The sequence below is a fragment of the Lepus europaeus genome, chromosome 12, assembly GCF_033115175.1.
Source record: "Lepus europaeus isolate LE1 chromosome 12, mLepTim1.pri, whole genome shotgun sequence".
Lineage (NCBI taxonomy): Eukaryota > Metazoa > Chordata > Mammalia > Lagomorpha > Leporidae > Lepus > Lepus europaeus.
The window spans coordinates 23329978-23342589 of NC_084838.1; the positions used below are offsets into that span (position 1 = coordinate 23329978).

Below are 12612 nucleotides of genomic sequence, written 5' to 3' on the forward strand. Positions count from 1 at the left end.
TATTTGGGGTCTCTTGTGTTTCCATATGAATTTTACCATCATTTTTTCTAGACCTGAGAAGAATGTCATTGGTGTTTTGATGGGGATCACATTAAATCTATAAAATGCTTTTTGTAGTATGGATATTTTGATGATATTGATTCTTCCAATCCATGAACATGGGAGATTTTTCCATTTTTAATGTTTTCTTCTATTTCTTTCTTTAATGTTTTCTAATTTTCATCATAGAGATATTTGACATCTTTGGTTAAATTTATTTCAAGGTATTTAATTTTTTATAGCTATTGTGAATGGGATTGATCTTAGAAGTTATTTCTCAGCCATAACATTATTTGTGTATACAATGGTATTGATTTTTCCATGTTGATTTTATATTCTGCCACTTTACCAAACTCTTCTAAGAGTTCCAATAGTCTCTTAGTGGAGTCTTTTGGATAACCTTTATATAGAATCATGTCATCTGCAAATAGGGATAGTTTGACTTCCTCCTTCCTAATTTGTATCCCTTGGATTTCTTTTTCTTGCTTAATGGCTCTGGTTAAAATGTACAGGACTAAGGTGAACAGTAATGGTGAGAGTGGCATGCTTGTCTGGTTCCAGATCTTAGTGGGAAAACTTCAAACTTTTCCCCATTCAATAAGATGCTGGCTTTGGGCTTGTCAGAGATTACCTTATTTGTCTTGTGGAATGTTCCTTCGACACCCATCATGAAAGGATATATTTTATTAAATGCTTTCTCTGCATCTGTTGAGGTAACCATATGTTTTTTGTCCTTCAGTTTGTTATTGTGATATATCACATTTATTGATTTGCAAATGTTGAACCATCCCTACATACAAGGGATAAAACCTATTTGGTCAGGGTGAGTGTTCTTTTTGATGTGTTGTTAGATTTGATTGGCGAGTGCTTTGTTTAGGATTTTGGTGTCTATGTTCATCAGGGACAGCAATCTTTAGTTCTCTTTCTATGTTGTGTCTTTTTTGATTTAGGGCTTAAGGTGATGCTGGCTTCATAGGAAGAGTTTGCAAGGATTCCCTCCCTTGCAATTGTTTTGACTAGCTCGAGAATAATTGGAATTAGTTCTTGTCTTAATATCTGGAATTCAGCAGTGCAGCCATCAGGTCCTTGGCTTTGCTATGTTGGGAGATTCTTTATTACTGATTCAATCTCCATCTTGATTATCAGCCTATTTAGTTTTTTTTATGCCTTCATAACTCAATCTGGCTAAGTTGTATCTGTCCAGGAATCTGTCCATTTCTTCTAGGTTTCCCGTTGTGTTGGCATACATCTCTTTGTAATGATTCCTGATTATTCTTTTTATTCCTGTAGTATATGTTCTTACATTTCCTTTTCCATCTTTGATTTTATTGATTTAGTAGTTGGGCCAATGGTGTGTCAATTCTGTTTATTTTTTTTAAAAAACAGTTCCTGATTTCACTGATCTTTTGTATATTTTTGTTTCAATTTTGTTTATTCTCTAGTTTTAATTATTAATTTCCTCCTACTAATTTTGGGTTTGGCTTGTTGTTTGTCTTGGTCATTGGGATACATTGATAACTCATTTATTTGGTACGTTTCCAATTTTTTGATGTGGGCAGCACTTGCTATAAACTTCATTCTTAACACTGCTTTTACTGCTTCTCATAAGTTTTGATATGTTGTATTGTTTTCATTTGATTCCAGAAATTTTTTTATTTCTCTTTTGAATCTTCTATGACCCACTGTTCATTCAGGAGCATGTTGTTCAGTCTCTATGTGTTTGCATATGTTCTAGAGATGCTTGAGTTTTTTTTATTTCAAGCCTTATTCCATTGTGTCAGAGAAAATACATGATATAATTTCAATTTTTTAATTTGCTGAGACTTGCTTAATGGCCTAGCATGTGGTCTATCCTAGAGAAAGTTCCATGTACTGATGTGAAAAATGTGTATTCTGCAACTGTGGGGTGAAAAGTTCTGTAGATACCAGTTAGGTCATTTGGCCCGTAGTGTTGATTATCTTTGTTGTTTATTGATTTTCTGTTTGGTGGATGTGCCTATTGCTGAAAGTAGAATGTTGAAGTCCCCATGATTATGTCTTCCTTTAGATCCATTTAACGTTTTCTTTAAAAAGCCAAGCATACTATTATTAGCATACTATTACATATATATATGTATATGTATATTATTAGCATACTATTACATATATATATGTAAACTTTTATTTAATGAATATAACTTTTATTTATTTATTTAATGAATATAAATTTCCATATATTACATATATATATGTAAACTTTTATTAATGAATATAACTTTTATTTTATTTATTTAATGAATATAAATTTCCAAAGTACAGCTTATGGATTACAATGGCTTCCCCCCCCATAACTTCCCTCCCACCCAAAACCCTCCCCTTTCTCGCTCCTTCTCCCCTTCCATTCACATCAAGATTCATTTTCATTTCTCTTATATACAGAAGATCAGTTTAGTATATATTAAGTAAACATTTCAACAATTTGCACCCAGGTAGAAACAGAAAGTGAAAAATACTGTTTGAGTACTAGTTATAGCATTAAATCACAATGTACAGCACATTAAGGACCGAGATCCTACATGAGGAGTAAGTGCACAGTGACGGGTACATATATATTTATTATCACATCTTCCTATTGAGTTGATGATCCCTTAATCATTACACAGTGCCCTTGTCTCTTTTAACAGTTTTTGTGTGTTAAAGCCTATTTTGTCTGATATTAGGATAGCTACAACTGCCCTTTTTTGTTTTCTGTTAGCATGAAATGCCTTTTTCCATCTTTTCACTTTCAGTCTGTGGGTATCTTTGTTGGTGAGATATATTTCTTATAGGTACAAATACACGCACCTTTTTTTTTTATTTTTATTTTATTTTATTTTTTTTTTTTGACAGGCAGAGTGGACAGTGAGAGAGAGAGAGAGACAGAGAGAAAGGTCTTCCTTTGCCGTTGGTTCACCCTCTAATGGCCGCCGCGGTAGCGCGCTGCGGCCGGCGCACCGCGCTTTTCCGATGGCAGGAGCCAGGTGCTTATTCTGGTCTCCCATGGGGTGCAGGGCCCAAGCACTTGGGCCATCCTCCACTGCACTCCCTGGCCACAGCAGAGAGCTGGCCTGGAAGAGGGGCAACCGGGACAGGATCGGTGCCCCGACCGGGACTAGAACCCGGTGTGCCGGCGCCGCAAGGCGGAGGATTAGCCTGTTGAGCCACGGCGCCGGCCCTACCTTTTTTTTTTTAATTCATTCAGCCAGTCTGTATCTTTTAATTGGAGTGTTTAGGGCTTTTACATTTAAGGTGACTATTGATAAGTAATGACTTGGCCCTGCCATTTTCCCATAAATTTTCCTATTTTTATTTTGGATTTCCTTTGTACTTTTACTGGGAAATTTTCTGCCTTTTTCATTCTTTCATAATGATGACTATCTTTCTATGTTTCTGTGTAACGCATCCCTAAACATCTTTTGTAAGGCTGGACAAGTAGTGACAAACTCAATTTGTTTGTCATGGAAGGTCTTTATTTCATATTTATTCATAAATGAAAGCTTTGCAGATACAGTATTCTGTGTTGACAGGTTTTTTTTTCTCTTAAGGCTTGGAATATATCTCACCATTCTCTCCTAACCTGTAAAGTTTCTGATGAGAAGTCAGCTGTAGTCTTATTGGAAATCCTCTAAAAGTAATCTGGCATTTCTCATGTGCACACTTTAGAATCTTTTCTTTATGTTTTATTATGTAAAGTTTGACTACCATGTGTTGTTGTGGTGAAGATCTTTTCTGGTCATATCTATTAGGAGTTCTATGTGTTTCCTGTACTTGGATGTCCCTTTCTTTCTCCAAATTGGGGAGGTTTTCTGTAATTATTTCACTAAATAGGCCTTCTAATCTATTCTTTCTTTCCATGCCTTTAGGAACTCCTAAGACCTGTATGCTGGGTCATTTGACAGTAACCCATAAATCTCCAACACTGTTTTTAATTTTTTCTAATTTTCTTCTCCTCCTCCTCCTCCTCCTTTCCCCCCCTCCACTCCTTCTTCTTGTCTGATTGAAAATTTCCGAAGATTTTGTCTTCTAGCTTGCATATTCTTTCTTCTGCTTTAACAAGTCTGTTATTAAGACTTTCCACTACATTTTTATTTGATCTATTGAATTCTTTATTTCTAATATTTCATACTGATTTCTTTTTAAAATCTCAATTTCATGGCAAAATTTTCATTCATGTCATTATGGATTTCTTTAATTCACAAATTTGCTTCTCATTTCTTCTGAGCAATCCTATGACTAATCTTTTGAATTCCATTTCTGGCATTTCATCAGTCTCTTCATCTTTGCATTCTAATATTGAAGTGTTGTGTTACTTTGCAGGGGGTATCATGATGTTTTCCTTATTCTTGTTTCTTGAATGTCTGCATTTGTTGTCAGGCATTTGTGGAGGTATTTGTAGGTTTTTTTCCTCTGATGGCTTTTGTCTCTGGGCTGTTCCTCTGTGGATTAGTGGAGTGGGTGTTCTTTCAGTGAATACCCAGAGGCATGTGCTGGATGTGGCCAGGGAGCTCTGGTCAGTGCTCCAGGGTGGGGTGGGGTAAGTATCCAGCATGATACTAAAGTTGGGTATGGTAGATCTCTGTTTTTTTTTTTTTTTATCAGAAGGAAGGTTTGATCAGCTCTGTTGGAATAATCACACTGTTACCTCTTCTCTTCTAAGGTGATTAATACTTAGTGTTACCCCACAGTGGGTGCAGTAGTCATCTGTGCTGCCCTAAGAACCTCACAAAGCATCTGTGCAGTCCTCAGTGGGAGCATGGATCCTGTTTCAGTGATGAACCACCCCAGGCAATCAGGGAGCTCTGAGAGTGTGAAGCAGCTCACAGTGATTGCCCAGGGACCTGGCTACTCCCTGTGCCATCTTGTATAGTCACAATATTCCCACTGTCTCAGCACACAAGGTTACCACAGTCATAGGGTACTAAGGATCCTCTCTGTCCTGCTAGTCTGACTGGTCTATAGAAAGGCAGAAGCAAACTGCTTGTGGGTGCTCCACCTGGGCAGTTTGAGCCCCTAGCCTGTGATGTGTTGGGAGGCTGGGGGTACCTCACAGTTCTATGTGGGTGCCTACCCCACTGTCAATCCTCCCAGCCAGACTCCGGCATCTCGTATCAGCTGGTTGCTGGGCACATGGACATGAGCAGGCTCAACTGTTACATATGTTCAAAATGGTGCCTGCCCTCTTTCAGCCAGTTGCTGAGTGCTGTCGTCAGGGGGATGGGAAGAGCAAAACGTGCCTCTTTTTCCCTCTCAATTGGCAATTATCCTGTCCCCCACAGGGCTCCAGCCTGGACTCACACCAACTCTTCCACAGCTATATCACCAGGCAGCTTCAGTCTGGTGTCATGTCACTTTCCAGAGCTCACTCTGAGCTGCAGGGGTCCTGTGTTATGTCCATACTTGTGCTACATGTCCACGCTCTCCAGGTAGATCCATAGCATTCCTCTTCCTTCTGTGGAATTTCCACTGAAGTTTTCTCCTTAACTCTTCCCTGAGATTGCACTCTCTCCACCTTTTTTTTTTTTTCTTTCAACTATCTTCCCCTAGCCTAGAGTAGTAAGCTCCCTTCCTATTCCACTGTCTTGGAATTCCCCCGTCTTAGTAGTTAGCAAAAAGCATAGCTGTATTGTCTTTATATTTCCTTTATTTAAAAAGAAACTAACCAAGGTCATAGAGAAAGAAACTTTTCTACATTTTTTAACTTATCACAAGGGGGATACAAAACTCCAGTAGAGAAGAAAATGATAAAATTTTGATTTTATGAACTTATTAATACAAATAAATGTTAGAACAGATTCGGTGTTCAAGCAAAAGATTTATATGACACACCTAAAGAGAATGTATTCCTACAACATAGGAGTAGCTCAACACTTGGAGGTCAAATCACACAATTGCACATATTAACAGAAAAACTGGGGAAAAGCCCACAATCATCTGAAGAGATTAGAAATTCAACATTATTTCCTTATTAATAAAAGCCAAATGGAAGTATATATTTTAACATGATATAAGTGGTTGAAACATGTATTAGAAATTTAAGTAGTTACTATAAAAACTGCTTTATACAAAGTATTAAGAAAAGGGTACACTCAATTAAAAAATTAGACAAATCACAAATTTGTCCCAAAAACATTGAAAGAATGTTCAGTCTTATACTTTTTAAAGAAATATAAGCTACAAAATAAAAATGTTAAGCTATTTTATTGGCAATGAGTAAAATACTAAAATCCTCAACACTGGTGAGATTGAAAGAAATGAACTATCATATCTGGCTGAAAATTACACATGAGGATAAAGTAATTCAGGAAGGTGATTTTTCAATATATTAAAAAGTGCATATACTCTTTGATCTAGAAATATAATTTCTAGAAGTTATATCTAAAGAAATCACTTAAGACAGATTCTTATAAAGTGTAGCAGCAGATGATACATATTTTATTATGCAAAATAGAAATACATAAATGTCCTACAATAGAATAATAGTTATATAAATGATGATAAAATCATACAGTAGAATATTCAACTATCAAAAGTGATGTTGCATATGAATAGTTGATATGGAAATGTTTAATATATATTTATATACATAAATGATATATATTTATATGTGATAAAAGCAAGACTGGAAACAGTGTAAGTATATGATCTTGTTTTTGTTTAGAATTATCTATTTGTCTACCTCCCTATCTGAAAAAGGCTAGGAGAATATCATATTAATGTTAATTATCATTAGCTGGCATTTTCTTCAAAAAAAGGAAACTGTGTACATAGTTTCTCTTTCATGTACAGTACGATAAAAGTTTAATATGCTTTTTATAAACTGTCTTAATAAGAACATGAACACAATGGAAAATGTGTTGTAGACAATTACTGATAAAAAAATTTAAATGACCTAACATCAAGAATATTCATCACCATTAATAATATAAAAAATAAAACTAAACTGAGATTCTCTTTTTCTATGACCAAATAGACAAAGGGTATCTAAAAAGCAGAGAATTAATTATCTATTATAATTAGTGATTCCAGCTATGATAGCTCTTCCATAAGGCAGAGATGGAAACTATATTTCTAGAGATTGTGACAATACATAACAGAAGGCTTGACATTGTGGTTACCCTTTGACCCTGAAAGTTGCTTCCTCAGGATTTCCATAAACAGTGCATAATAGGTATGTGCAAACAGGACAATCATTTCAGTGTTGTTTGTGTGAATGACATTAGGAAAAAATCCCTCCATGTTCAAAAATAAAAGGTTGACTACAATTTTAGTATATCTATAAATTGGATACTATTCAGAAGTTAAATTGGATTTTTAGAATACTTAATGACATGGGTCAGGTCCATCATATGCTATAAAGGGAAAAGAAAATTCTTTTTCTGCTCCATTACAGTACTTGAGATGCACTTTTTTGGTTTCAGTGCTAAATACCCCAGGACTCTTGTTATGTTTGACTTTGACCACTTAGGATGACTTGCTGCTTTCTTAGCGATATCTACCCCAGCAGGTGATAACAGTGGTACTAGAAGAGTCTCTTTCTCATCTCCCTTTTTGAATTCATACAATGATTTTCCACCGGGGAAAATATTTTTAAAAGAACCGGTAAATAATATGTCCATATTCCTGGGGTGTGGAAAGTTAGGATGAGCACTAAGGAAATGAGTTGGGGATCTTAGCTTGAAAATGCAGTTATAACTCAAGAGACAATAAACATGCCACCTATTGGACATTTGGTTAAATTGACACTGCTAAAACATACTCTTTTTTTTTTTCTATTCATTAAAAAGACTTAAGAACATGGTAATGTAACTGATATAGTGTGCTCTTTGAAACTATATGTAAATTACAAATCATCTCCACTTAGTCATTGAGGTTCAGTGGTTTCCTCTATAACATACCAAAACATGACAGCATGCTGGCTAAGAACAAGGCCTTTTCCTGCTAATAATTGAGGGTTTACTGCTCTGTGCGCTTGAGGTCATTACAGAGTCTCTCTGTGTCTGTTCCCTCATCTAAAAAATGGGCATAAAGATAGTTTACAGGATGTTGTGAGGTTTAAGTTAATATTTTTAAGGCCTCAAATATACATGGTAAACTTCCAATAGATGCTAGCTGATATTATTATTTTTAAGATTTATTTATTTGAAAGATTTACACAGAGAAGGAGAAACAGAGAGAGAGAGAGGTCTTCCATCTGATGGTTCACTCCCCAGTTGGCCACAACAACTAGAGCTGTGCTGATCCTAAGCCAGGAGCTTCTTCTGGGTCTCCCATGCGGGTGCAGGGGCCCAAGGACTTGGACCATTTTCTATTGCTTTCCCAGGCCATAGCAGAGAGCTGGGTCAGAAGTGGAGCAGCCAAGACATGAACCGGCACCCACATGGGATGCAGGCACTGCAGGTGGTGGCTTTACCCACTATGCCTCAGGGCTGGCCCTGCTGATACTATAATTTTTGTAATTCCTATATGGGGGAATGGACAGCAGCTCTACTTATTTTGCTTCTCAATCGCCTTACATATTTAATGAAATTGAATGGCTTTCATGATATTGTTCACTCTGTCATTATATTTACATGCATTTCTCTGATTCTTTTGTTCTGGAATCTTCACTACCGCAGTGTTAAAAACACACAGAGATTCCTTGAGTCTGCAGCTATGAGGAAGAGATAGAAACGTAAGGGCGGTTACTGCCTGATTTCTGGGTCTTTCTTTGACAACAACACTTTATCAGCTGGGGAAAGCTGAAGACAACTTTGAGTTTTGTAGAGTGTAAGTGATACACATATGTGAAGCATTTAAAATACACCAAGACATCCTCAGTCAAGTTTGAGACTTGCTGGCGACCCTCCTCAGCTTTTCTGCCTGGTGACCAGTTAACCTTCTGTTTGGGATTCATGCTGCAGCCTTGTTTGTCTCCGGCTCTTGGGGTGACAGCATCCGTTTTGGAGTTGGAATCATGACTTGAAAGCACCGCTCAAGGTCTCACTCCTGTATTCCGTCCTTGTTTATGAATCGGAACCGTGAGCAAGTTCCTTGGTAGCATCCTCATGGTTCATGGCATCTGCTGAGGCCTTGAGGACAAGGTCCGCTGGGCAGGGACAGAGCTGTGGAGATGACGGGAAGCACTTGTCAGCAGGAGGATTCTAGGAAATGAAACTGATGGAATACCAGGGTTGAAGGAGAGGGCAAAGTCTAGGATAATTTCCACATTTGAGTCTTGGCTGCCTAGAGACACTGTGGACAAGGAATAGCAGGTTTTGCAGCAAAGATGCCAGGTTGTTGCAATAGGCGGCTCGGGGGATTTCCAGGAGTGTGTGCCAGCAGGCAGATGAAACTTCTTTCCAGAATGCAGACCATTTCTCCTTGGCTCAAAGTCCTAATGAGTTGGGACTCAAGTAAACCCGCTGTAGAGTAGACTCCTGCTGTCTCTTCCTGTTTGTCAGGAGAATTTGGGTTCCTGCTCTATCAGGAATAAACTATCATTTTAGTTGGACTTCCAAAAAATATATATTATGTGAGGCTCCCCCTGAGAAATCCTAAGCACCAGGAATATGAGTTCCAGAGATTAAAAAAAGTAAGATATAATCAGATGGGTTAATACATCATGTGGAAAGTTGCTAAGCAACACTATATTAATTCTATGGCAAATGAAATTAGCTTCTAAAAGGAAAAAAATGCCCGAATGCACAAAAACATCAATTTTGAAATAACTCAGAGACAGAAGAGCATCTGGTGAAGTCCCATACTGTAGGCCATGATGTAAGAGATTTGGTTGTCTGCGGTAGCAACATTAATGGATGGCAAATTTGAAGCATGTGGCATCAAAATTACATGTAAAAGAAATGGAAATATTTTGCCAAAGGGGTATATGTACATGTGTGTGTGTGTGTGTATGTATCTGCAATGTTATTTCAGAGTTATTTCTGCTAGAGTGTTTATTGTATGTGTGAAATAAATGGGAAAAAATGGGTAAATAATAAAAAAGAAAGACCTGAAAAGAGGAATAAATAAAGATTAAATCAAAGGAAAGACACCAGTAAAAGTTTCAAAGGAAAAGGAATTGATAAGACTCTAAAACATTTTTCAGAAAACCTTTTCCCCCCATAAAACCATAGGAATAAAATAATCAGGTTAAATTCATCACAAGTGCATACAGAAAAAACAAAACTTTCAAAGGAAGGTCAGGAAAGGAAACTAAAAATCGCAGTAAGATGACAGCCATGTTGATCCATCATTTTATTCCTTGGAAACTGTCAACGAAGTGTAACCACAACTTTGTAGAATACACATAAGTATAAAATTATGCATTCAATGCAAAAAAAAATAACAACAAAAAAATAGGATATCCACCTTTGGGTGGTGAGTAAATGAAGATTTTCTCCTTCTCTTTAGCTTTCTGTACTTGATTTAAACGCCATACACGAAGATACGCCACTTTTAGCATGGAAAAGGATCAACTTTATTAAAAACGAGGCTCTGAACCCTATTTTATCTTCAAACTGAGTACATCAGAGTTTCACGCTGCTGCCAGCTACTTCAGGAAGGGAACCGGATGACGCTCCTTCCCGTCCCTCGTGCGTTACAAACCTTTCCACGAGGAAGAAGCGTATCGCCTGTTACCTGACACACTTCCTATGCCTGTGTTTCCAACCACGCATTTCAATGGGCCTGGCTTCCACACCGGTCTGCACCGCTGTTTGTCTTCACTGGGCAACAAACATCAAGCTACTCATGTCCACTGTTTGTCCTCCCTTCTCTGGGTCTTGTTGGGCCTCCGTGGGGGACCCCTGTGGCTCACCGCGTCTGAGAGGAGACGGCAGTGTTTTAGGTCAGCACGCTGGGCCTCAGACCCTCACAGCCCCCTCTGCCCTCTCACACATGCGCTCCAGAATTCGGTGGATGCTGGTGAAACTGGGCCTGTCCGCAGGTAGCCTGCTCCAACACAGACGCATCAGGTTGTACAGCTCCAAGGGGCAGTTCTCAGGGCAGGAGAGGATGTTGCCGTCCCGCACGTAGTAGATGACCTCCTCATGGGCCATCCCATAGTAGGGCTGCAGGCCATAGGAGAAAATCTCCCACAGGACCACACCATAGGCCCACACGTCGGACTCAGTGGTGTAGCGGTTATAGAAGATGGACTCGGGGGGCATCCAGCGGATCGGGATGGCATCATTTTCGTTAGCTTTGTAGTAGTCCGCCGAGTAGATGTTCCTGGAGAGGCCAAAGTCCGCAATTTTCACCACCATGTTCTCACCCACCAGGCAGTTCCTGGTGGCCAAGTCCCGGTGGACGAACTTGCGTTCTGAGAGGTAAGCCATGCCGGCTGCCACCTGCCTGGCGATGCAGAGCTGTTCGGCGCACGAGAGGGGTGGCGGCCCAGGGCTGGAGACGGGAGCCCTCGCGGACAAGTCGCTGTGACTCAGGCTGCACACGGTGTGAGGCGACATGCTGCGCAGGAACTCATTGAGGTCGCCGTAGGCCATGTACTCGAAGAGCAGGCACATAGGCTTCCCCACGGCACACACACCTGCAGACGGAAAGAGCACCTGTTAGCCCTGGGTTCCAGCGTTTCGCAGTGGAAAGAACACTCCTGAAGCCAACGAAGGATCAGCAAACAGGGGGCCCTGTTTCTTTGTTGGCACCATACTGAAAACCTGACCCCATTTCTGTTTGCACGTCTCCAATCTACCTGTGAAAAGCCAGCTCATGTATCACTCTTCCTAGGTCAGCTCAGCTCCCGGCACTTCTAAATCAGATTTTCTTTTATGCTTTAACATGGCATCTTCCCTCCCATTTAATAATCATCCACTTATTGCGATTTCTCCCCAGTGTTTGAACGTTTTAGAAGGAGAGATTATGTTTTATTCTTTGTAGTCCCCACAACTGCCACAGGTCTGGCAAAGCAGATCAGTGGTGATGTTCACTGAGTGAATGTCTGGTTGGACAGTGATGGAATGGCTGTGTTTATGTTTACTTCTCAAAGATCGACCATAGGGAACCAGTATATGAAGTTTGGAAAGAATAACAAAGCCGATGCAAGATTTTTAGATGAAATATTTGTTACTTTAGTAAAACATCTTCATATTTAGATTTTCATGACTGATTTAACTCCACAAAGAAAAAAAATGTTCCTAGAGTCTTGAATTAAATGTTAGGAAAGCATTGGCCAATCTTGAAATCTTGCTATATTTGAAAGGAAAACTAAACTTTGTGCATTAGGTAAGAAGGCCAGAATTCCATATCACCATAAATAAACAGTAAACCTACTAGTTTTCTCTTTAAAAATTACAAGTCCCCATTTAAAATTGAAATAAATCTTGGTTTGTTCATTTGGGGGATAGATTTTTTTTTTAAATTTCAGTGACTTTATTAATTATTATACTTACAAAGTACTAAAGAGAAAATGAAAGAAATGTCTAACGGGTCATACTTAGAAATTTATTTTACAGAATCTTCTTGGATCATCTTTGGTTAACAGGGATTTTGTTTTTAACTGGCTTTACCCTTGTAATGCCAGTTGAATTGACTTAAAAAGAATTCTTATACAGGAGATAAAAT

General features: G+C 38.6%; 1 protein-coding gene across 5 annotated transcripts in view; it reads right to left on the bottom strand.

Moving 5' to 3' along the window:
* Positions 1-10898: 10898 nt before the first annotated feature.
* Positions 10899-12612, bottom strand: part of MUSK (muscle associated receptor tyrosine kinase) — a 100021-nt gene continuing 98307 nt past the window's right edge. For all 5 annotated transcript variants that reach the window (XM_062206942.1, XM_062206940.1, XM_062206939.1 and 2 more), the window contains one exon: positions 10899-11581. In XM_062206942.1, coding sequence (XP_062062926.1) covers positions 10899-11581 — 683 coding nt within the window. The remainder of the gene's footprint in view (positions 11582-12612) is intronic.